General features: G+C 44.9%; 1 protein-coding gene across 3 annotated transcripts in view; it reads right to left on the bottom strand.

The window, feature by feature from the left end:
- Positions 1-2,046: 2,046 nt before the first annotated feature.
- The window catches only part of CFAP45 (cilia and flagella associated protein 45), a 40,181-nt gene continuing 17,002 nt past the window's right edge, over positions 2,047-25,225 (bottom strand). For 2 of the 3 annotated variants that reach the window (XM_066255167.1, XM_066255169.1), the window contains exons 2-12: positions 21,343-21,468; positions 19,422-19,558; positions 17,391-17,535; positions 16,885-17,055; positions 15,572-15,750; positions 13,697-13,826; positions 9,469-9,615; positions 6,831-6,944; positions 6,061-6,254; positions 2,567-2,791; positions 2,047-2,242 (exon numbers count right to left, since the gene is read on the bottom strand). In XM_066255167.1, the coding sequence (XP_066111264.1) occupies positions 2,164-2,242; positions 2,567-2,791; positions 6,061-6,254; positions 6,831-6,944; positions 9,469-9,615; positions 13,697-13,826; positions 15,572-15,750; positions 16,885-17,055; positions 17,391-17,535; positions 19,422-19,558; positions 21,343-21,468 (1,647 nt within the window). In that variant the 3' untranslated portion in view covers positions 2,047-2,163. Of the gene's footprint in view, positions 2,243-2,566; positions 2,792-6,060; positions 6,255-6,830; positions 6,945-9,468; positions 9,616-13,696; positions 13,827-15,571; positions 15,751-16,884; positions 17,056-17,390; positions 17,536-19,421; positions 19,559-21,342; positions 21,499-25,225 lie in introns of those variants that run through there. The other variant, XM_066255168.1, reaches the window with a different exon arrangement.

Genomic DNA, 25,225 nt, shown 5'->3' with positions numbered 1-25,225 from the left:
AAGAAATTGAACCTCTCTTTCATATTGTAAGTCAATTCCAAGAATTCTTGGGGGTGGGGGGAGAACCTTAAAGGCTGAACTCAGAGCTTCTCTCCCAAATCACCTTCACCTACTCAGTGGTGGCTACACTCTTCCATTTGAAGCCAGACCTTGATTCGTGTAACCTATAACTGCCCCCCACTGTGTCCAAGCCATGCGGAGATGGTCTCACTATTAGGCCTTATGATCTGCCAGGCCCTGCAGACCTGCATTTTCACTAGCAGCAGTTCTGACGAAATGCTAGTCTTGCTTTCAACCTATGAACTTGGCTCCTTTTTTCTCTATATGGTCTCAGAAGTCAGCAGTGGGCACGCAACTTCTTTTCTCCTTGAACTGTACTCCAAGGGAGCCCATTTCTCCCACCCCTGAGATGGATGACTTAGGTAGGAAGCTGGGCACACTCCATGCACCCAAGGCCATTTCCTGGCACAAGGGTTCCCTCAAACAGGTAAAGGCCAACTCTTTGATCCCTGCGGGTATTAACTGTGCCATAGGTGATGCTCAGAGAGAACATCGGCAAGTAAGCCAGATGCAGAATGGGGCCAGAATCCTCAGTGGCATTGCCATGTCTTCCCTCTCCCCCTAGGCCAGGTCCACACTTTCCGAGACTCCTAGGGAGGAAAATAGCAGTTTCCCTAGGTAGGAGTGCATGCACTTAAGGGTACTGAACAGGGAAGATGAGAAAGCCTTTTTCCCAAGTACTTGGTGGGGCTGCCCACCTTGCTGGGCAAGGCTACAGTATTCCCTGGCGAGAAAGGTGGAGAAGGTGCCTGGGGACGCTGCAGCTGTCCTGAGGAAGAGGAAGCACAGGAAGCAGCTTGCCTACTCTCCCTGGGCCCTATGAAAAGAGGACTCTTGCCTGAGGCCCTCGTAACCTGGCATTGTAAACACAACTATCTTCCGCCAGCAGCTGTCTTCTGCCTCTTCTACCTCCTCTAGTGCAGAACCTGGAGGAGAGAGACAAGACTGGGATCTGGATTTAAGCAATGAAACACAGGACAGAGGGGTGGGGCACCATTAGTGATGTGTGCTGGACGGGAGCACTTTCCCCCCAAAGCATACACAAACTGGAAATGGCTCTGTCCCTAGAAGTCAGCACTTCAGCCCACAATAGGAGCCAGATAATCAGGGTCCTTCCCCAAAATGCTGAGACTATTATAAAGGACAAGAAATTTGGTGGGGGAAGTTGGGGGGACAAAGGAGGAGCAGACTGGGACAATAAAAAGTTTCTGTGACAGTAGAGCTAGGTCTGCTGTGTTCACCTGAGTGCCTAGAACATACCTAACACATTGTAGGTGCCCAACAAGTATTTGAGTGAGTGAACGAATGAATAAAGAGTATTAACACAGATAACAGTGGATTTGGGGAGCGCCGCTCATTGGAGAGGGGTGGACTAAGGAGAGCCCAGCCACTTGACTGAGTGGGACAGTTGTGTTTGGCTGAGAGGACTAGGCCCACCAGGTGAGAAGCATGCTGGGTGTGCCCCACTGGAAGACAGGCAGGTGTCGTGTTGTGGCACTGCCTGGAGTTGAAAGGACTCTAGCAGGAGAGGGCTGAGACAGGAGGGTAAGCCCGGGTTCAGGTACCGCCCCCTTCACAGATGTGGTCTGAGTCATGGGTGTGAGGCCAGGAAGAGTTCCGCCTCCGGCAGTCCACTCCCTCCTTCCCTGTTCTGCCCAGGCCAGCCCTACCCCAGCCTCTCCCTGAGAGCTTCTCTAGCTCCTTGCCTCAGCCTTGCAATGCCTAGTTGGGCGTGGACTGGAGGCAAGGAATTGACTATGCTGAAAGCTAACATGATGGCAGCATCTCAGCAGGTCATAAAAAGGCTACAAACCACCAGAATAAAGGGACCACCTGGCTTAGAAGGACAATCGAGAATATCCTTGCATTCCCAGCCCCTGAGCATCGCACCACCCACACCTGATCTCCTGTAACCTATTTTGCTCCACATTCAGTACCCTGTAGTAGCCACATCCCCACACAAGGAAGCTGAGCTGTTTCTTAGAGAAGTAGAATGGATTTAATCTGTAACTATAAAATGTCTAGGTTAGCAACAGTCATGGACATCCAAGGATTGGGCAGAACCTTCCCCTGCAGGCATCCAGAGTATCTCAGAGGTGGCCCTCAGTTCACAGAGGTGGCTGGCAGGATGTTAGCTTTGCGCTCGGCTTCAATGCAGTACTTCTCAGGAAGGCCAGTGGCTCTGCAGGAAAAACATGGGGTAGGTGTAAGGGGAAGATGGGACCGGAGAAAAGGCAGCAGGAAATGGGTGGGCTTATAAAACTTTGTTCAGGCCCTGTACCCCCAATCTCGATCCCAAGATTCATCCTCCCCACATATTCCTGTCAAAGCTCCAGTGTCCTGCCAAGTAGTTCCCAGAGAGCCAGGAGAACCCAAGTCCCAGGACTTTCTGCTGGAGCCCTCTTCAAAGGACCACATCACTGAGAGCCTCTTTAATGCCTCTTCCACCCCTGAATCCCAGCTTTCCATCTCCTTGGGGAAGGGAAGAGGAGCTGGGAAAGCACACCTCAGTTCTTCAATCTTTTTCTTCTTGATGTCATCAATGCGCTCCCGCCGCTTCTGGGCCTCCTCTTTGAGACGCTGGCCCTCCTCAAAGGTGGCGATCCGGTCCTGCACCTGCTTCTGCTGGTTTTCACGCACCTGACGCCTGAGCTCATTGGCATGCTGTAAGCGCCCTGTGGCCTTTTTCTCCTCCTCTAGCCTCTCTTTTTCAATCTGCTCTCTCTGAGCCCTGGAGGAGAGACACCAGTTATGGAACAGGCTGGGCTGAGCTGTGCCCCATCAAGGCAAGGAAAGAAAGGCAAGGCACTGGAGGAGCCGCCTGGGCAGGCTCCTCCCGCAGATGTGTTTCAGAGACCCACGCTCAGGCACTCTTCAGCGGCTCAGAGATCAGCCTCCAAGGATACCTCTGCGCATGCTCCCCACCCCGCATCCAGCCTGAACATGCAACTGTATGTCATGGGACACTGAGAAGGGCTCCATGCTTGACTTAATGCTCCGCTGTCACTGTTTTGAAATTCTTATTAGTTTTTTAACACGAGCTCCAACAATCTCATTTTTCACTGGGTCCTGCACACTATTTGCTGGTCCAACAGTGAGGGTTTCACTCACTGGAAGCTATTGTTCCTATTCTTCTCTATTATAACAAAGCACAACTGCTCCAGCTTATTTTACAATATCTTTCTCTCTTTCTGTCTCCCTTCTTCTTTCCCTCCCTTCCTTATTTCCTTTCTTCCCTTCCATGAACAGTAATGATAACATTACAAGGACCACAAAGAGGATACTTAGGAAGTTAAAGGAAGTGGTAAAATCTGTTAGGTGAGCTCTCCTTAGTTGCAAGAAGAAGGAAGAAACTCAGCCTGACATCTCTTAGTTCTGATATTGCTCCAACTCTCCAAATTCCTCTTAGGAGCAACTTCTGCAAGAACGCTTTATGGACCAAGGAGCTTCTTCCACAAGAATACTTCACAGACCCTGACATCAGGGGAGAAATGGCTAATATAGACTAGATAGGCTCAGAAAAACTTATATGTATTCACAGCTCAGAGGAAATGCAATTACAAGCCATCCTCTGCTATCATTTTATGTCTTTCTCAATGTAATCAAACAACAAAATGTAAGATCTTCTTAGGATCTTTCATCTGCTCTGCTTCCTTGGGGTCATTCATGCACCAACAAAGGTAACAAAAGCACCTTTCACTGACTCATTATCCTCTAGCCATCTTCAAAGATGCACCATACATGGGGTAACAGCTCAACTCCCAGCAACTCTTTCATACCATACAAATACCTTTTAAAATCCTACACTTACTACAGAAACTTCTTAGTTTATCAGAAGAAAACTGCTGAGTCCTTGCCCTTCTGTACTTAAATACCAAATCCCCACTGGCCGGGCACATTTACAGAAGCAGGAAGACTCTCCTCTTTGCCCTTTCATTATTTTTCTATATAGAGAACAGTTTCCTATTGTTGCACAGTATGTGAAATGGTGAAAATGGGAGACCTGTATGCATCACTAGAGAGTGCTTTGTGTGGCTGGCAGTTGAAAATCTGAATCGAGAAGACCCTGGCCACTTTTCAGAGTTGGAGCAGTGATCTCGGAATTTTTTAAAACTACTGATGCCTGGGCCTCACCCCAGACCAGTGAAGTCAGAATCTGTGGAGGTGCAGCCTGGGCATCAGTACTTTATGAAAGATCTCAGGCATTTCTAAGAACCTCTGCGTAGGATAGGTCAGTTATCTCTGCTTAGGCAACAGGCTGAGAGATAAAGACATCCCTCTGTCCAGAAGCAGGAAGTCCATATATAGGCCATACAGGACACTGTGCTTTTGAAGCAGGAAAAGTTGGCTATGGCAGAGATGCTCCTAGTACCTGAAGATACCCACCATGGTTAGTCACATGGCCTTGGAGACACTAAGTCTAAATACTAACCTAGAACAACAGGTAAAACTGAGCTTCTCCAATGAGCTGGCTAGCTTTAATAACTGACTGGCAGAAGTAAAACTTTATTTTCTTTCCATTAATATTTATTAGTGCCTGCTAATGGCATAGAAGCTAGAGGGGGAAGACATCTGAAAGGCAAACTGGAGCCAAGGAATAGAATCCTTGGGGCCATTAAGAAAGCTGACTTCTTTACCAGGTATCCAGAGACCATGGCACAACCTTTGAGGGCAGAGAAAGCTACAGAGCGAGAGGGCATTGCAGCCAGTGGGACATGTTGGGGGTCCATAGTACAATAAAAGACTAGGAACCTGGCTCTGACAAGGACAGAGACCCTTATGGATTTGCTCTGCCTCTGGCCAGAAGTCCAAGGGCGTGGTCAGGCATGCAACTAATGGGACATACCAAGAAAAAGGAGCATGTAGACCAAGAAAGCCGAACTGCAGAACTCAATCTCTACTTAGCTGAGCATTATTTCAGTAACTTTGTATCCCAACCCCTTACCCCAATTCAAATTTTGTTTGGTTTGTTCTCTTTGGAAAATTTCTCATCTTATAGAGCCTGAAGATTTTATAGAGTAAGAACAGAGTCATTCCTAGTTAGACCAAAACAGTTTGATCCTGGTGAACACTCAGGGGCCACGTCTGGTGGTGGCAGACTGCCTGATTAAAACTAGAGCAGCTCTGACTGCTGACTGCTTTGTGGCAGAAATAGTGAGAGATTTGAACCCTTAGCTTTCATTTATGTGTTGGAATTATCATTTAGGCATCAGAGAAAACAAAAATAAAAGGATAAAGAGCCAGCAAGGCAAGAGAAATGGATAAACGTAGGTGAGGTCCATCTGAATGAGTCCCTGACATCCTTCCCACATGAATGGACAAGAACAGTGTTTTATTCATCTTTAGTATTTCCCATAACACCTAACTCAGAGCCTTGAATTTATATGCTTATTACATATTTGTCAAATGAATGGCAAAGACCTCCCTTAAAGCCCTGCTCCAATGACTCAACCATTAGTGTTCGAAGTTTCCTCCATCTCTCCTCAATCTCCCTGCTGCAATTTCATCCCTAACTTACAGGAGGATGTGGAGGTGGGGAGGGTCAGAAGGGACAAGATTTATATCTTTACTTATACCTTTAACACTTCAGGATAAATAATCCAAATAATCCCAATTCCCTGAACACTTCGAGGTGCTGTTTTCCAATTCTCTAATCATAAAATTCTCGGCTCGAGTGTCTGAATATTTCAACCATCCATCTGCAGAGACGGATTAAGGTCAGGTGAGGCCCCAGGCACAGAAGAAACTATTGGGCCCCTTACGTTAGAAAAAAAGTGTGAAGTTGGGTTTTTGTGGAGCCCTTCAGAAACTGGGCCCAGGGAACGTACCCTGGTGCACCCGCGGTTAAATCCGCCTCTGCATCTCTTTGGAATGACCCCATCGATCCAGTCAAAGTGGATGTGCATCTATCTGTCTGTGGGCATGCCTGAAAGCTTCTCTACCCAATATAGCCATCCCTGCCATGGTGCAAGGAAAGAAAGCCAGGGTTGCCACTCCTACCGAAGGATCCTCTCGAATTCATCCCGGTCCCGTTGGACCTGAACAGCCAGACTGTGCTCCTTCAAAGCCACCTGCTCCAGCCGACTTTTCCGAAGTTTGGCCTCCGTTTCCATCTTCTTCTGTGCATTTTCCTTTTCCTTTCTGCGCCACTCTCTGTCTGCAACCTCCTGGTTACGCTTGGCCCGCAAGGCATCCTGGGAAAGGAGAGGGTAGAGAGACCAATGAGGGTACAAAACAACCTCACACCAAACAAGTGCCTTTGGGAAGACACACTTTCACAGACACCGACACAGTCTGAGAAGCTCTTGCAGCAAGGTTATTCTAGGAAAGAATAAATGGAATTCTGTCAGAGAACTTTCAGGTCAAAAGATATCCTCCTAAGGGATCATCTTGCCTTTCCACCTCACTCATCCCAATTCTTTTTCTATACTTTAAACAACTGCAGGTAGTCCTGCAATTGCTTCTAATTTTAAAAACTGCTAATAATGGAGATACTACAGTTTCTTCTGGTGATACATTTCAATGGTTAGTTGAGTTGAAAGTTCTTTATGAAATAGCCAAAAACTTTCTCTTGAACCTTAAACCCATAATGCTCACTAGGTCCTTGCTGCCATAGGGTAGCAGGCCCACCCTTCTTTTCCAGATGACTGGAGTCTAAATAACTGGCATTCTTTCTTCTAAATCTCTACCCTTGAGGCCATTTTACGGGCTGTCATAGGAATAGTTAAGGAAATTGGAGAGGTGGAGGGTAGCAGAGACTAAACAGGTACCTTTTCTGCCTGGTAGTCCTGGGCCTTTTCCTGCAGGGCCCTCAGGCGGGTGATCTCCTTTTCTTTCTCCCTTCTGGTTCTCTCCTGCTCAGCCTCAAACTCTGCTTCTCGAGCCTGCCAAATAGAAATGCTTTGTAAAATAGTTCCATTGCCCCAGCCTTTCAGAAAGGAACCAAGCCCTTACACCAGTCTGTCCAGTATCTCTCCTACCAGCTCTGGACTCCTTCTAGTAGGGTAAACTGACTAGCAATGCAAGGACGGAAAACCAATTGGCATTTGTCAAATGGTTTTTCCTGTATTATCCTAGAGAGTTCTCATATCTCATGAAATAGATATTATAGATGGAGAAACTAATGTTCATAGAAATCAAGTGTCCTGCCCAAGCCTTGTATAACTAGTTGGCTACCAAACAATTTGAATGCAGGTTTCCTGAGCACAGCCTTCATGCTTCTTCCACAACTTTACAATTTCCAAGTTATAAGGCCACTGGGCCTAGTTTCTAAATGTAACAACTGTGGTTCCCTGCCTGCCTTGTAAAGTTTAGCAGGTGGAGGTTAACTCATTATTCCCTGGGCAAATGGCCAACATGCTTTGGGCAGTCTCACAGTGGTTAGCAGATACCTAAGGAGTGAATCATCAAAAAGAACAGATATATCCATAAAAGGTTACCAAGCCCAGTCACCCAACAAAACTTTCAGGACACTCATAGACTAATGGCTCCTGTTGGATGGAAATGTGATCTTCCCATAAAGAATATTCCTTAGCCCTCATTCTACCTGCCCAGACTTTTGTGCAGCCCAATGCATTGCCTACTTATAAGCTGTGTACACTGGCTATGTGTCAAACTGTTCTCTATTCCCCCTTGTTCTAGATGGCAGGGCAGAGAACTCTGGGCGCTTCCACAGCAAATTAACTCCAAAGAGGCAGTCCTGCATGCAAGAACAGAGACCACTGTGAGGTCAGGAAAGGGTTTATGATATATTTGGATACCTACAGAGGGCTATAGGCATGCCCAAGTGCCTGATCCCTTTGCCAGTCATCAACCTCTCTCACAGCTCTTCTTCCCACCAGTGTTCTCTCCATGTATGAAGACTAGACATATTCTTCCCCTGCTCAAAAATCTAGGGTGATTTCTTATTGTTCCATGCTTCTAGCTCTGCTCAAGGTACAAGGTATCCTCATCAACTTCTCTCAGCTCTCTGTCACCTTACCACCTCATTTCTTATCATGGCCAGCACAGATGCTCTGCTGCAGCCAGTAAACCTGTTCATCAACTCCAACATCACCTTCACCTATTCAGGGAAATAGTCACTGAGTTCCATACTGTTAGTGTAGGTATGTTCAGCCTAATCTGCCACTGGTCACATATCAAAGAATTCAGGACATTTTGAATCAATCAGTGACTAAATTCACAAGGTGGTTGTAATGATTAAATGAGACAGTTGTGAAGCATTCAGCACTGAACCTGTGCACAGACTAAGCACTCAACAAATGGCACTTCTGTGTTCACTATTATGCACAAATCATCTATGCCCCTCATCTTGCATTCTCACTCTGTTCCCTGTATATGCATCCAATAAACTTTGTTGAGCTTTATTTTCTGTGTCCTGCATTTGGAGTGTATAGGTACATCACCAATGCCTTTTAAAAATACACCCACACTCTCCCCTTGTCCATTATTAAAACTCACTACTGCCTGACTAGTGGTGGCAGAGTGGTAAAGCATCTACCTGGGATGCTGAGGTCCCAGGTTTGAGGCCCTGAGCTGCTGGCTTGAGCAGGGGGTCACTAGTTCAGCTAGAACCCCCTGGTCAAGGCATGTATGAGAAGTAATCAATGAACAACTGAGGTGATGCAGTTATAAGTTGATGCTTCTCATCTCTCTCCCTTCTTGCAAAAAAACAAACAAACACCTCACTACTATAGAGAAGTATGATGTGACCTCTGTCATCATGGAACCTCAAAACTAGAGGACAGACAGGACCAACATATGTAGAATTGAATGCTTTTCTTCCACTTTGAGTTCTTCCTTTTCTTTTTCCTACCATTCCTCACAGACCCAGTCATTCCATTTCCCCATTTTGCCCCAGAACAAGCCTGCACATTCCTAGGTTTCATCCCCTGGTAATTATTGCAGGCATTACCCTCTGTTCCACGGTGCACTTGTTCTTATGGGTTCCACAGTGGGAAATAGGAAGACTCTACTTTCTGACACTAGTACCCAGTACAGAATGCTCAATATAAGAATTTTTTCAAGAAATGTATGGGAAGCTGACTCATGAATACTGGGAATGCAATTATCCAGGTCATGAGGAAACACAGAAATCTTGTCTTCCACCAATAGTTTCAATTTTCTTCCCCGCCTGCACCTGACCCTCATCCCAACTTCTAATCAAAAGTGTTAATAAGGATAATAACACCCTAATGTGAGAGTATTTTCCAAACTATTCTTTTTTAATGAACAAGTGGATTGGCAAGATGAAGAGAAAAAGAAGCCAAGCCCTTGAACTAAGGACTTAAGTTTTCAAATGAGGACAGGGCTGCCTTGTGTTGGAGTTCTCAGGCCTGCCTCCCCCTATGACAGATAGTCATTCCATTTCTGGGCAAAAGTCTCAGGCATCAGAGATCAGGTTCCTACCATCTTCTTCTTGGTGAACTCCATCACCATCTGGTCTGCCAGCTTCTCCTGAGCCAGCAGCTCCGCTTTCTGTTTCTGGTTCTCATCATTGATGCGCTTAATCTCAGCTTGCATCTTTAGTTTTTGCTGGTGCCTTTGTTCCATGTCCTGCCAGCAAAAGGAAGAGAGTCTCTGAGTAGAAAGGGACAAGACCAAATGATACTAGCATATAAGTTTAGGGAGACATTCATAGATGCAAGAAGACAAATGCTTCCAAAGCTATCCTTTGTTAAAGCTATTCTCTCGGCCCTGGCCGGTTGGCTCAGCGGTAGAGCGTCGGTAGAGCGTCGGCCTAGCGTGCGGAGGACCCGGGTTCGATTCCCGGCCAGGGCACACAGGAGAAGCGCCCATTTGCTTCTCCACCCCTGCGCCGCGCTTTCCTCTCTGTCTCTCTCTTCCCCTCCTGCAGCCAAGGCTCCATTGGAGTAAAAGATGGCCCGGGCACTGGGGATGGCTCTGTGGCCTCTGCCTCAGGCACTAGAGTGGCTCTGGTCGCAACATGGCGACGCCCAGGATGGGCAGAGCATCGCCCCCTGGTGGGCAGAGCGTCGCCCCATGGTGGGCGTTCCGGGTGGATCCCGGTCGGGCGCATGCGGGAGTCTGTCTGACTGTCTCTCCCTGTTTCCAGCTTCAGAAAAAAAAAAAAAAATGAAAATGAAAAAAAAAAAAAGCTATTCTCTCATGGGTTGTCAATGACCAATTCCAGCCAAATGGCCTCTTTACAGTCTTCATCCAACTTAACTTCATGGCATCCCCTGACAATGTTGATCTATATATACTCTCAGGAAGTGGAGGATCTTAAAAATTCCCAACAGTGTATCCCACATATCATGCTAAACCTCATCCCTATGGCTTTGTTTATGGTGTGTTCCTCCTACTCTCCTACCTTCAATTTCTTTCTTCTATTTAAACCCAAATTTTTGGTCATATCAATAATAATGTTTTAAATAATAAGTATTGTCCTAATTGGGTACTTTCTATTCGTTGAGCACATAGCCTATCTCTAACACGTAAACACATCCCCAAATCCTGAAAGTTAGGCCTTGTTATCTCCCTTGTACAGATGAAGGAACTGAGGCACAGGGTTTAAATGATTTGTCCGAGGCCAAACAGACAATAAACTGCAAAGCCAGAATTTTAAAACCTAATCTGTCTAAATTAAAGTTCCAATCTTCTCTGGAAATCTTACTTGATTGCCCCAAGTTTTAATTCTCTCTTCATTGCTGAATCTCTGCACTTAAGTTGGTGCTACACTTCCTGGGATTTAATAACACACTGCCTTACATGTTCTATGCATTTCTTGTGTGTTCATTCTGTCACAGCTCGAGAACAGGAGCCATGTGTCATATTTCCTCTCTTTCCAAACAATATGTAGCCCAACTGAGAGGAAAACAGAAAGTTCTCAATAAACTATTGTTAAATAAGGCAGGGAAGTAGGAACAAATGTGAGTGGCATGTAAGAAAGAAAAAAAAAGACATTCTTAGACAGAGAAACACAATGAGTGATAGAGATCAGAGAACCAATGTAACAGTGAATGACAAGACCCCCTCTAAGGAAGGAACCTCTGCCTTCGCCAGCCCTGAGCCTCTGGAAGCTCCTGAGCCAAGCACATTCTCAGGCCCCAGTGCAGAGGGACACCAGAATTTTGTGCAGCTGCCTCCTTACACTCTCTAATTAAATTCAGACTCCTTCCTTCAAATTCCTCTACCCATCAACTCACCCTACCTCTCACATTATTTCCAGCTCCCTCTATTTCTTCAAAGACTAAACCCTTCTCTGATATTCCAGCAACTCCTCTGCCCAGCTTCTACCCTGACTCATCCAAGGTAATCCCACTGGCTCTCCCCCAGCCTGGCTCACTGCCCAGTTTAGGGCTCCTTTTTCCACAAAACCTTCTCAACCAGATCAGCACAGCACCGTCTGCGTACAGCCAGATCCATGTGGAGCCTGAGTCACAGCTACCAGCGTTCCTCCACTCGCACTGTACCCACTTCCTTGCACATTCCACTTTTCCCCTTTTACCATTTCACTTCTCACACTCTTTTTTCCCTTTCTCCCTTTCTTCCTTTCCTTTATACCTTCTCTCCCATACCACCCAGTTTCAGGTCTGTCATTGGTACCTCAGACATTATTTAATCCCATTAACCTTGAAGTCTGAAAAAGCTGTCAATCTCTGATCTATGACATACAATTGTGTATTTATTTGCTGACTTCTTTGCCTATTTATTTAGTTTTTCAATTTGTTATTTTTCTTGGTTCACTTTATTTCTGAGAAACCAAAGGACTTTCCTTGTTTTACCATCTTTGAAGCCATTCAAAAGCAACCCCAAATTAACTCTCTTCACTCTTCTCATCTTGTTAGCATGGGGAGAAAGCTGCCCTTGCACCGCCCTAAGATGATAAGGCAAGTCTAAGCTAAGGAGGCACAGTGAGTGCCTATTAGGGGAATAGCATAATGACAATGATACAACATCAGTGTAACAGTGCTGACTCAATGACACCTGGAATTTTCTCAGTGAGCCTACCAATTCCCACTCACTATAATCTAGTTGAACTTCTTAGAGTTTAATTTTTACTCCTTCCTCTACATATCCCATGCCTCTTCTTTTAAAATATTTTATTTATTCATTCCAGAGAGAGAAGGGGGGAGGAGCAGGAAGCATCAACTCCCATATGTGCCTTCACAGGGCAAGCCCAGGGTTTTGAACCGGTGACCTCAGCATTCCAGGTCAACACTTTATCCACTGTGCCACCACTGGTCAGGCTCCCATGCCTCTTCTTTCTGGCCCTTTTTCTTCTCTCACCAGAGCCAGGAATTTGACCAGGTATTTTTGTTTTCTTGGCCTTGTTGATCCCCTTTCTCAAGCAGTTCACAAGGCTACATACATGACCCCTTGTCTCCCCCCAACTATCCAGGTGATCTTCCTCCCACACTACAGGTGATGACAATTCAATTATCCATGAACACGGGGAAGGAGGAGAGAAATAAAAGTATACATGTTCCACAAGTTAAATGGCACCATGAGGAAACAATCAGACAACTTATAATGTGGGACATTTTTCAAGCCAACCAACCTGGAGAGGTTTCACAATATCAGTGTTATAAAAATGAATGAATGAATGAATGAATGAATGAATGAAGAAAGGAAAGAAAGAGGAAATTTCTATTTCAAAACATACTAAAGAGACTTAAGTGACAAATCCTGGTTTAGAAAAAAAAATGAAATACTTTTTTTGGAACAATTGGAAAAATGTGAATGTGAATTAAATATTAAATGATATAGAATCATTGGATTTGATTTTTTGTCAAGGAATATTATAATGATATTGTTGACACAATACAGACTGAAGAGTTTAGTAGCAAAGTGTCACAATATCTGCTACTTACTTTTAAATAGTTTAACAATAACAAAATATGCATATACAGCTAAAAGAGACAAGTACCTAAGGTATATTAGCAATTATTAAATCAGTGAAGCAGTAATGGGTGTGGTACAATTCTTTCACCTTGTCTGTGTGTATAAAATTTTTCAAAAGTAAAAAATTGAGGAAAAAAATAATAAATGCTCCAAATACTATCCATGTTCCTGCTGTGATTTTGTATATTGCAACACAAGAAATAAGGAAATGGAAGCGAAATTGTTTTAAGTCTCTTAGTTTGGACAGGTATGTCATCATTTCTTATGCACTGAATATACATACTAATTTTATTTAGGCTAACAGGAGAAAATGTTTGGCTCTTCAACACAATTAATGACACTGGAATGCTATGTACTTTGAATGAGGTAACAGCAGGGAGCCTGAAACTAAGACACTACTACTGTTCATCTACAAAGTGTAGAATATCGCTAGATAATTGAGGGAAGATCATAAAACATCCATCCCTCTGTTTATTTGTGTAACGCAACTAGCCATATATTTACTTTATGTGTCCATTCACATGGATATATCAGTCTTAGAACTCAGGTCCCAGAGAAGCAGGAACAGACTCTATTCAAATCACTGCTCATCCTCAGCATGGCGCCACAGCCAAATACATGTTCGATATGGCAATAAAAAGTTGATGGTGATGATGATGTGAGATGAACATGTGCCTGAAAAAATAATGCATGCCCTGGAACCCTCAAATCTTGGAGGGCTTTGTTGCTGGTGCTAGTTGAACTTGGCATATCTGTCCAGCCCTGTTACCCTGAGATCCTCCTCTTGAAGCTGTTCCATGTATTCCAGCATCTGCTCCTTCTCCTGTTCCCGCTGCTCTGCAAGCAGTGATCGCTCCTCCTGGTTTTTTTCCATCTGCTGCACAATGTGCCGTCTTCCTCTGGAGGAAATAGGGCCACAGTGTCTTAGAAATCAAGGATCTGTGTCTCTATGCTCCAACTTCATTCATAACTTCAAGGATGGGAGGCATGATAGGGACAATTTGAGAAGTGCCCTAACCGTGGCTGTGTTTCCAGAGCCAAGACCAAAGTCCTTCCCCCAAGTGTCTCAAAGGGTCAGTCCTCTCCCTTTCAAGTTCCTGGTTCTGAGGCTCAGACTGTTTTATATTCCCTTTCTTTACTTGTTTCCAAGAGTGCACTCCACATCATAATGTATTTTCTCCCTTTCAGCATGTAAAGAGCTTCTGAAATCCTACCACCTCCCAAGCCTTCTCAGAGTAATCACAGGGTACTTACTGGCTTCCCATGGAGCTCTTCAGAGATTCAAGAGTTCACAAGCCCATGACTTCTCCGTTCTGCAGTACCTCAGCTGTCACCCTGTATATCTTGTCACCCCTACCTCCCATGCTTGGTTGGCTGTCTCTCTTATATCCTACCTTACATTTTGAGACTGTCAGATGCCAGTAAACAGGGCTGAATATGAAGAACCAGATTCTACAATCAGTGTTGCCGTCACTACCTATGTGTTATTGGGATGTCAGTAAACTTGGAAGCACCCAGACCCTGAGATATCTGAGTAAAGACTGGGAGAATGAGAGAATACAAATATTTATATTAGAATAAGAATCTAGGTGAAAGAATACAAAAGTCTCATTCAGAGAGAGCATTCAAATGGCTTCATGACTCCAGATGAAATAGAGTACTGGGCAAGAGTTACATGGGAGCATGTAAGAATAAGGACCAGCTCAAATCATTAGAGTTGCCTAATGAGGCAGAGATAGTTCCTTGATTGGAACTATTTAAACAGAAGATGAACCACTTAGCCATTAAATAAACTTTTATTGGAAGCCTACTATAGTCTACCAGGTACCTACCAGAAGTTTAGAGATGAATGGTGTAAGAGAACAGAATAGAGATGGGAAAATAAACTGCCATTCTGTGTGGTACAAGTACTAGTTATAGAGGTGATTTCTGTTTTATATGGTTGGTATACTAGATTTAGGATGCTATGATTTTATAATGTACCTGCTCTGGGTCTTATCCTTTTCTGTAAAATGAAGAGAACTAAATTCATTCATTCTGACATATATTAAGCACCTACCACAGGCCAAACATTCTGCTAGGCCCAGGAGCTACAGAAATGAGTAAGACAGGGACCCTGTCCTCCATGACCATGCAGTCTAGTGAAGGTCAGAGAGCCACAGTGAAAAAAGTGTCATGTTGGGTATAAACAGTGTGATAGGACACAGAGGACAGAGCCACCAAGACTGCCTGGGAGAGTGAAGGGTGTTTCTGAAGGGAGGGGACAGCAAAACTACATACCAAGGGAAGGGACAGTGTTTTCCAGGGAAAAGAAAAGAAAAGGGTACTCGAAGCAGTGAGAACAACAGAGGTCATGAACTTGTGACAAGAACTGGCATATTTGAGGATGGGGAAAAACGTGGAATGGATGGCAGGAAATGGTGACAAAAAGGATGAACTGGGGCCAGATTGTGAAGTACCTGTTATGATTTTGGAAATAAACTTTAGGAAATTCTGTGGTTCTATGAATCACGTCATGTAGATTTTGAGATAATAATAGATTATGATAATGACCAGTTCTCATCTCTTCCTTCTGTGAAAGGCTACATGGACCTAAAGATACATAGAAATGACAGAAAGAGAGATGCCAAAACCAACTCTTTACCGGATTCTTTCCTCCCTCCTCTTCCTGTCCAGTTCTTCCTGCCTTTGAACGGATTTCTGCCTTTCTATCTCCATCATTTGATCCAACCGCTTCTCCTCTTCATCCAATTCTTTCTGAATCAGCTGCTTCTCTAGGATTTGGGCATCCCGGATGGCATGACACTTGGCATTAAGGATGATCTGGGGAATAGGAATGAAATTGTGTCATTAGATCTAAGAGTAAGGTTAGAGAGGGATACATCATGGGGCATGTGGAAGTTAGAGGAGAGAGAAACAGAAGCAGAATACTATCAAGTGTGCTGGAAATGCACATGGCTGCTTACAAGCCCAGAAAATAAAACAGTTCTTATATAAATATTGGAACTTCCTTTTAATGTTATTCAAACATAACACTTACTGGGTTCCTGCTAAGTGCTTCTTTCAGGGAACAGGGTCTTAGTGTTGGGGGCCATGGATCAAACTTTGGAACTATAATGAAAGCTATGGACCCTTCTTCCATAAAAATCACTTACATAGAGAAACACAAAATCTCCTCAAAGCTTCAGAGGTTCATAGTCTCCTTAGGGACCCATGAACCCCAGTTAAAACCCCTGTTCTACTCCTCAGGGAAACTAAAACACTCTTGCAGAGGCCAAGACACAAAATTTTTAAGCTGGAAAAGCCCAACATGACACAGAGGGGATGAAAACCCAAGACCATCAATAAGAACCATAAAGTAAAAACTTTCTAAAATAAAAGGAGGTATAAGTAAACAAGATTTACCTGAGAGACAGAAATTATAGATGAAGGAGTTGGGGAGTCAGCATTTTTCATTTGCTAGGAAAGTGAACCCCACGCTAATGAAGAATTCAAATGATCTCTGGTCTTTATGCTCTTAACTAAAGCACTTCAAAAAAAAAAAAAAAAAACCAATTGCCTGGACCACCCTCTGTGATCAGAATTGAACCAACAGGATAAAAATAGAAGTAAAATCCTCCCATTTATTTATCAATCCACAGTTTGCAAAGACTGTCCCATATAGCAGTCCATTTAATTCTACCAATAATTCCCCCAAGGAGTTTTATCACCCTCGCTTTATAAATGAAGAAAGCAAGGCTCAGGGAAGGCAGTTGACTTGCTAAAGGTCACACAACTAGCACAAAGCTAAGCCAGTTCTCCCTCTGATCTCAGCAAACACAATGACAGGTGAAGCTCTTCCCACCTCTCCTCCTTACCCCAGCCAACCCCTCACCTTTCTCCCTCCTTGCCCTCTCTCCAGCTGGAGCCAATGCTGTTCAATGTGTGAATAAGAGGGAAAAAATGCAGAGCCCGAACCTTGCTCATGTCCTTGAGTTCCTCCTCCTGCTCCATCCGCAGTTTGTTGGCTCTCTGCAGAAGGTTCTGGGCCCTCTCCTTGGCCACCTCTTCTAGATCACTGAGCTTTTTGTTGTTTCTCGAAATCATTTCCTTCTGTTTCATCACCTTCTTGTGTGTGGTCACTATATCCTACAGGGGACCAGTCTGTATCAGTGTGGGACCGTTCCCTGTGCAGTATCCTGGGCACTAGTCTGGCTACCACAGATCACCCATTATGATTTTTGCTCCATACCATCATGCTATCAGAACTCAGAAGTTTCTCAGTCTGGCTTTATTTTCACCTCTCCCCATTCCTTCCCAGATGCTCCCACAACTTGTCCCCATTCCATAGCATGTCTCCACCCATGCCTTGTTCCAGAGTCCCCTAACTAGAGCCCCCTGTCTCATGGGAAACTGGCCTCTCCCCAGCACCATCTCTCTTCTGCCTCCCATTTGTAGAAACCAGGTCTCAAGAGGTTAGCTACCAAGATGGCTTCCTTCTCCTTCTTGAAGGCTTGCTCCCTGGCCTCGAGTTCTTCTCTGGTCAGCACATGGGATGCCCATTTAATCCGCTCAAACTCCTCAGGACTCATGATAAGGGATTCCCCAGACGGATCCTTTGTGGGAATGCTGACACAAGGAATGAATGAAGTTAGAGAGGGAAAGCTCTTGGCACTATGCTGCAGGCTTCTCTGCTATCATCCTCGTCACTGCCAACCCTTTAGCACAAACATGGCCAGTGGGAGGAGAAACTGCACTATAGGTCCACTGGGGAGAAGATGTCCCAGAAAAGAGTGAAGTAGCATCATAGGCTATAAAGCAACATTTTAAGAACTTTTCTAAAAGGCCCGGTTTATGTGTTGCCGTCTCTGTTTTGTCATCCATAGCCCTCCCCACAATGTACACCCACGCAGATCCCGCCCCCACCAACCAAACCCAATGACCACCTCCTGCTCTGAGCCCACCCTGATCTGTTCTCACTGCCCATGGTATAGCCAGCTGGGTAAGGCCAGTTTCCTTGCTAGAGTACAAATTCCTTGAGGACATGGTCTCTATCTTAACCACATTGGCAGCTTAGTCTCTGGCTCAGTGTTGGCAAGAGAATGAGAATACAAAAAAAAAAAAAAAACTGCTAAATTAAACTTTTAAAATAGCTTATTCCTCAAGGATGACATTAAAAGAACAAGGGGACGCCAGACAGGTTGAAATGAATGCTGTGAGAGACCTAAATACCCTGCCTATTCAACCCAGATAGAAGCTTTGAACCCTAAATATTAATTAAAATGTCTGATCAACAACAGTTGGAGACATGTCTATAGACCTCTCCTTTCTAGCTGCCCAACCATTCAACAAACCAATAGGTAATTATAATGATTACAAACAAATGACATACATTAAAGATGGAGCCAGGGGAAGCAGGGGGTGGGAATAAAGCTGCATCTGGGTGAGGCCATTTAACAGGCGTATGGCAATAAGACACGGACGTCTGAGGCAGGAAGTAAAACCTCATCTAATAAAACTAGTGTGGGGGGAGGTCCAGGAGGTGGAGCAAATGAGTGAGTGGCTGTGGGGCTTAGCCAAAGTCTGGTTCAGAGTGGCATGGCCCCAAACAGCCTGGAATCCGGAATGGCCAGGAAGAACCAGAATCTAAGATAGCATCTAGTGGGCTTTCAGCAGCCCTGACAAGGAGCCAGTAACTTCATCCCCAATGTATTTTCAGGACTAGGCCCCTCCAAGAAGAAACTATTTCTCTGACCATGTCTTGCCATTTGATACTAGGACTAACCAGACAGTGTTTCTGGATCTGTGTCTTAGCTGTGCCTCCCCAGCTCATTACACAGGCAGCATTTTCTAGAAATTCAGGCTTTTAGCGGGTGGGGCAAAAGATTGAAAAAATCATTTCAGCGAATGAAGTACTAGCACATGGGCTAAACCACTGAGCAACAATATTGGCTCATTTCACATTGCTGAATGAAGCTTAAGCCCCACAGGAGGGGCCAAGCAAGGGGGCAGCTATGATCAGGAAGCTGTGCTGAGCTAATCCCAAAAGAACCCAATGGGAATTTCCTCTTTTGGCCTCAAAGCCTGGAGAAAAGCCAAGGGCCTAATTAGGCATCTGAGCAGTTTCCTTTTGCTTCAGATTCTTGATACAGCCAAAAGGAAGTGATTCATATGCACCATTCCCTTTACCAAGTGCATTCATAGGGGCTCAGGAAGGACCCATTAAGCATCTCTCCCCTACCAGCCCCTTAGATTTTAAAGCAGGCAAAAGAGAGAGCAGAGAAAGAAGCTAGAAATTAAGGGTAATGGAAATCATAAATACAAGAAGAGGGAAAACAAAGAGGCCAGATGAGGAAGAAAGAAGGAGAACCATGAAACAAATAGAGGAAACGAATATAAAAAAGTGGGGACTTGATTGGCAATGAAACCAGGTGGGTTCCCCATTTCCCTGCACAGGCCCTCAACAGAAGAGCAGACTAGAACCAGAGGGCAAGGCCCGGGCCCTGGATACTCACATCAGCTCCCGGATCATGTCCCGGGTGATGAGCTGGATAGTCTCTGGCTTGTGGTCCAGGCCCAAAGCAGGGAAAGTTTTCTGAATGGCATATTTATCTTGAAGCAGCACGATGGGGCTGTCACTCTGGGCCAGGGGCTATGGGTTCAGCAAGGACAGCTTAGAAGCTGGTCACCTCACTTGCTGCTGGTCAGTCATAACTGCATGTGTAGCTTTCCCCTCTCCTGGGGCTTCCACCCTATGCAGTGGCGGGGCAGGCTGGCTGGGGCCCACACTGCAGCGCCACCGAGAGTAGCCAGGGCACTGAGACAGCAGCATGGTGCTCTGCACTTGAACACGGCCAGACGTGTTCTGTACTGACTGGCTCTTCTGAGAATAAGGCCTCTCTATAACTTGTGCCAATACTCCTAGATGAATAGAAAGTGGGGGTTGCTAGTGTGTGTCCATACCTAACCTAAAACCTAATGATTCATTGACTTTGATCCTCAAAGAAGGCCAAAGGGGTGGCAGGGGGGTGTTAGAAATGGCTAAATAGCCTGGTAAAGACCTTCCATTAAATCTAATGTGGTGAGAAAGACAGAGAGTTAGAATTCAGCAAGAATACAAATTAGATATATGATTTTTTTCAAAATTTTCTGACCATGACGGAATTAATAAGAAAATGAAGTTGCTTATTTTAGGAACGTTTTGAACACCAGAGAAAATTCCATTTGTCATTAATGCAGTAAATGTGTCCCTGAGCAGAGGCAGGGAGATGGCCTCAGTGGAAGTCATTCCTGTCCTGAGAACCTCACTTTGCACAGAAGTCTCAGACTGCCACCTGGTGCACATCTCAGCTCCAAAGTCTGCCATGTCGCAGGCCCCTTCTGCCCTCTACTGCTGGTTCAGAGACTTCCTAGACTCTCATCCAGCAAAAAGGCCAAAGAGACAGGGCCAGGAACAGGTTATTTTTCTGACTGCCCCTCTTGCTAGCCAGCAGGACTACTCAGAGACTCAGCCATTTCTAAATCTATCTTTAATTTGACTAGAAGAGTCCCCATGGACCCAAAACAAACAAACAAACAAAAATTTAACTGAAATTGCATTCCTTTGATTCTTTCCAGTGTCAATAGGAAAATGCTGCTGAGTGGGGGTTATCTAAATGCAGAAAGATGCCTATCTTGAACCCTCTGAAAAGTCCCTTCACAGTGAGGACAGTGAGGAGCAAGGAAAGATGTCACCTCTCCTCACCCTAATGCCCCTCTGCCAGAGGTATTCACCCCAGTATTCAGACCTCCGTTGGCATCTTCTATCTCTTTTCTTTCTTAATCTCTCCATGTCTTATTCTCTTTCTAGACTTACCTCTCTTCCTTCTCACCTACTGAATTCCATATATACCAAGATTATTCCAAGTAACACTCCAGCTCTCTTTCTTAGACTACAGTTGTAAATCTCTTAGTCAGGACAACATTTGCAAATAAAGACCTGCTTGTTTCCAAAAGCTAATAAATTGTTTTAATTGACCACCTAGGAAAGAAGGATGACTTTGTGTTTTGCTCTGATGCTGTTCTTGGATGAAGAGGGAAATATATTTCTCTGTGTCTACAAGCTTAGTCCAGTGTCCCTCAGATGTTTTCCTCACAGAGTATTCACTAAGCAACTATCCAGTTTTCTGCAGTTGAGACTGCCCTTCAATATTACAACAAACTTTCAATGCTGTGCAGATATAAAGATTGCATGGATAGAGGAAGCCAGGTGCCCTATTAACCTGGGCTCCACTAGATGTCAGAGCTCTGCTGGCTCTCAGAACTCGCCTCTGTCTTCATCTGAAAGTTACCAGGAAGACGAGAGTGACATGCCTAGTGCTAGCTTTGTCCTGAGTAATGCTAGTCCAGGTTACTGCCTCTAGATGGCAGCTACCTGGAAGGGCTCAGTAAGATTACCTTGACACCTCCAAAGAGGCTCTCATCTACCTCAGAGCTCACAGCTTTGGTCCGATAGCGAGTCTTATTTCTTGATCTGTTGGAAATAGTAGAAGAGGAGCTCAGGATACCAGTTGTGCTTAATGGCTGCAGGGAGAAGCAAAAAGTTTGAGCCATTAGTACTGAGTACCATCTGGACCGTTGGCAAAGTAAACACTTTACCAGCCCATACCAGGGTAGGTAGGGGTACATGTGGAAGAGCCACTGAGGGAAAGCACATGGAGAAACCCTGAAACATAGGAGATATCCTTAAGAAGTAGAGGGTTTGCTGACCAGGTGGTAGTGCAGTGGATAGAGTGTTGGACTGGGATGCCAAGGACACAGGTTTGAAACCCCGGGCTCGCTGGCTTGAGTATAGGCTCACCAGCTTGAGTGCAGGGTTGCTGGTTTAAGCGTGGGATCATAGACATGACCCCATGGTCATTGGCTTAAGCCCAAAGGTCGCTGGCTTGAAGCCCAAGGTCGCTGGCTTAAGCAAGGGGTCACTCACTCTGCTGTAGCCCCCCACCCCCATCAAGGCACATATGAGAAAGCAATCAATGAACAAGCAATCAACAAAAAACTGAGATGCTGCAATGAAGAATTGATGCTTCTCATCTCTCTCTCTTCCTGTCTGTCTGTCCCTATCTGTCCTTCTCTCTTTCTCTGTCTCTGTCAAAAAAAAAAAAGAAAGAAAGAAAAAGTAGAGGGTTCTACGGGGAGGGAGCAAGCACATTAGCTCAGTGAGAAGGAAAAAGTTTTATATTCCTTGAGCTGAAGAAGGCCAACTCATCATGCCATACGGAAGAAAGAAGGAAATGAGGGTGGCAGGAGGATGACCTCATTGTTGTCCCAGTTCCAATTTCCCAAAAGACACTCTTGTGAAGCCACTTCAGTTTGTCTCCCCAGAAATATCCAGTGTCCAGTTGTCCTCTTCACCTCTAAGATTCTCAGAGTGAGCTCCACACTCCCCCTTCACAAATGACACTTCTATTTGAATTCCTTCCCATATCTACAATCTCATATGGTTATAGTGGGGACTCCGGACATTGAGGATGGAAAAAAACCTCACCCACTGTTTGACACATGGTTGGTGCCTAAAAAACTTCAGCAGATGAGTGATGTCTGACTGCCAACTACAATCAGACAAACCGATGCATAACATCCATGATGTAGCTTTCACTCCCAAAACCCCTTTAACATGCATTAGTCAATCTTACCCATCCAGTGTCTTTCTACATTTGAAAAGTTCCCATCAACAAACTGTGGGAGACAAGGTTCATCTCTTAATTATTAAAGCTGAAGACACCAAATATTTGCCTTCCAAGCCTGGGCAAAGCCAATCAGATCACCCAAGTCTGACAAAGATTATGGAACTAGTGATGCAAAAAAGACAGCAAGAAAAACCTTCTAGCAAAGGTGGCAGTCACAGCCATACCCAGTATGTGGGGAAATCCTGGTAAAGACACCAGTAGCAGCACCACATAGTCAAAGCTACCAGTATTGGGAGTGAGACACCGTATCAAGGATCCTTGCCAGACTAGTGTTGGGTTGTGATTTTAGCCTCTGTTATGGCTGCAACTCCTCCCTTTGTTCCCATTTTCCAAACCTAGTTTCTTAGCCTTAGTGTAAAGTTCACAAGCTTTCCAAAATCCTGAGTGTTTTGGCTTTGCTGCTTATAACCAGGAACCCTGACTAATATAACCTCACTCCCAGAGTTCACCCAGCTTCAGCTCAGTCCCCAGAGAAGTCTGTCTCCAGTGGTGGCTTCAGCGAGGACTGAAGTACAACTCCAGACTTAATCCAAAGTTAATTCAAATCTCTCTTTGCAGGAGCCCACATCTCCCACAGTTCTCCAAGCTAAGATATCTCCAGGGAAGGGGCCACACATGTTGGGTCTCCTAAGCCTGGGAATCAGCAGCTGTCAAGGGGACAGGGTGGGCAGGGAAATGAACTATGTATTCCAGGTCATTAAACACTGGACAGTGTGTTTTGAAAGCTCTCATCTGCCATGACTGATTAGACACCCCCGCACCTGTTCCATCTGTGTCAGGTTTTCACACTATTTGGGAAATTATTCTCCTGCTGTCTTTGTTTCATATAAGGAGCATTGCTGTGTGCCATGTCCCTCACTGCCTGGCACAGCCAGCAACAGGTTTACAGAGGGAATCTCCCTTGGAAGACTCTGTCAGCCCCAATAGAGCAGAGCAAAAAAGCTCAGATTCATTTAAAGGCAAATATAGCCTTTAAATAATAACAAACTCATGGTGAATGGAGAGCAACTGCTCCCCTTTCCAAGGAAAATAGAATAAGAGGAAATGACTAGAAACTGCAAACGGTGGGAGTGAGGCAATGCAATGGGAATAGCTGGAAAAGGTGGAAGGCACTGGTTCATTAGGGATGGTGTGAGTTCTGTATATACAGTGAGTCCGTAAAGTCATGGTGCACTTTTGACCGGTCACAGGAAAGCAACAAAAGATGATAGAAATGTGAAATCTGCACCAAATAAAAGGAAAACCCTCCCAGTTTCTGTAGGATGATGTGGCAGCATGTGCGCATGCGCAGATGATGATGTAACACCGTGTATACAGTGGAGCAGCCCACGGCCATGCCAGTCGAGATGTGGACGGTACAGAGGGAAGTTCAGTGTGTTCTATGGCTTGCTAAATTCAAATTCGTGACCAAAGTGCAAGTGAATATCAGCGCATTTATAACAAAGCACCACCACATAGGAATAACATTACTCGGTGGGATAAGCAGTTGAAGGAAACCGGCAGTTTGGTGGAGAAACCCCATTCTGGTAGGCCATCAGTCAGCGACGAGTCTGTAGAGGCTATACGGGATGGCTACCTAAGGAGCCCTAAAAAATCTGTGCGTGAGCCCACATCAAACTGCACTGAATAGGTATGAAACTGGGAGAGTTTTATTTGGTGCAGATTTCACATTTCTATCGTCTTGTTGCTTTCCTGTGACCAGTCAAAAGCGCACCATGACTTTACAGACACACTGTATTAAGGAAAAATATGTGGTCCTGACACATAGTAGGAGCTCAATATGCATTTAATGGAGAATTAATGAATGAAACTAAACAAGATGATTTCTCAAAAGCTGAAGGCCAGATTGAGACGGAAGCCTTTTGGGGATACACCTGCCTGACTCCACATCACTCCACCTCTGCACATTTCCCCTGTCATGTATGGCCAGCACTGGGGAAAATACTGTATGAGAAAGGGCTAGAGGACAGATGGAAAGTATTATTATTGTTTTGGTTTGTTTTCCCATTTCTTTTCAAGGACTCCTGCAGGTTCTCCCTTATGCTCGAGTGTCTACCAAACTACAGGTTCCTTAGGGTTGACAACCCCTTGCCCCTTTCCTACACCCTTGGTACCCAGGTCAAGAGGATGTCACACAACTGCCTAAACCTAGAAGTCAAAGAAGAGGAAGGAAAACAGATGACCACAGACAAGCAGCCACTGGGCAGGACAGAGGGAAGCACTGAGTTCTCTAGCTGGGTGGCTGAGAAAACCTCACTGGGGAAATGTTGACTTTAAAGCCACAAGCCGTACACTAAGGTTAGAATACCCATTGTGCCAAGAGAAACAAGAAGGATTAGAGAGGTCACTGTGTAAAAATGCTAGAAAAACTTGAAGAACCAAGTAGAAATGGAAAGTCAGTTCCCTCTGGGCCAGAGACAGTAGCTAAAAGGTCCTTTCAGGCAGTGAAGGGCTGGTTTTTCTTACATGACCAAACAAACATCCCAGAGAAGCGGAGTAGTACCTAGAGAAAAGCCTGTCTAGGAAGTAGCTCTTGAAGAAAAGGAAGAGAGACAGATAAAAACTGGTAGCTATATGGCCCTTGCCGGTTG

Source organism: Saccopteryx bilineata, chromosome 2 (genome assembly GCF_036850765.1).
Source record: "Saccopteryx bilineata isolate mSacBil1 chromosome 2, mSacBil1_pri_phased_curated, whole genome shotgun sequence".
Classification (NCBI taxonomy): domain Eukaryota; kingdom Metazoa; phylum Chordata; class Mammalia; order Chiroptera; family Emballonuridae; genus Saccopteryx; species Saccopteryx bilineata.
Note: the sequence above shows the minus strand (reverse complement) of the source record. Positions and strands in the feature narration are given on the sequence as shown.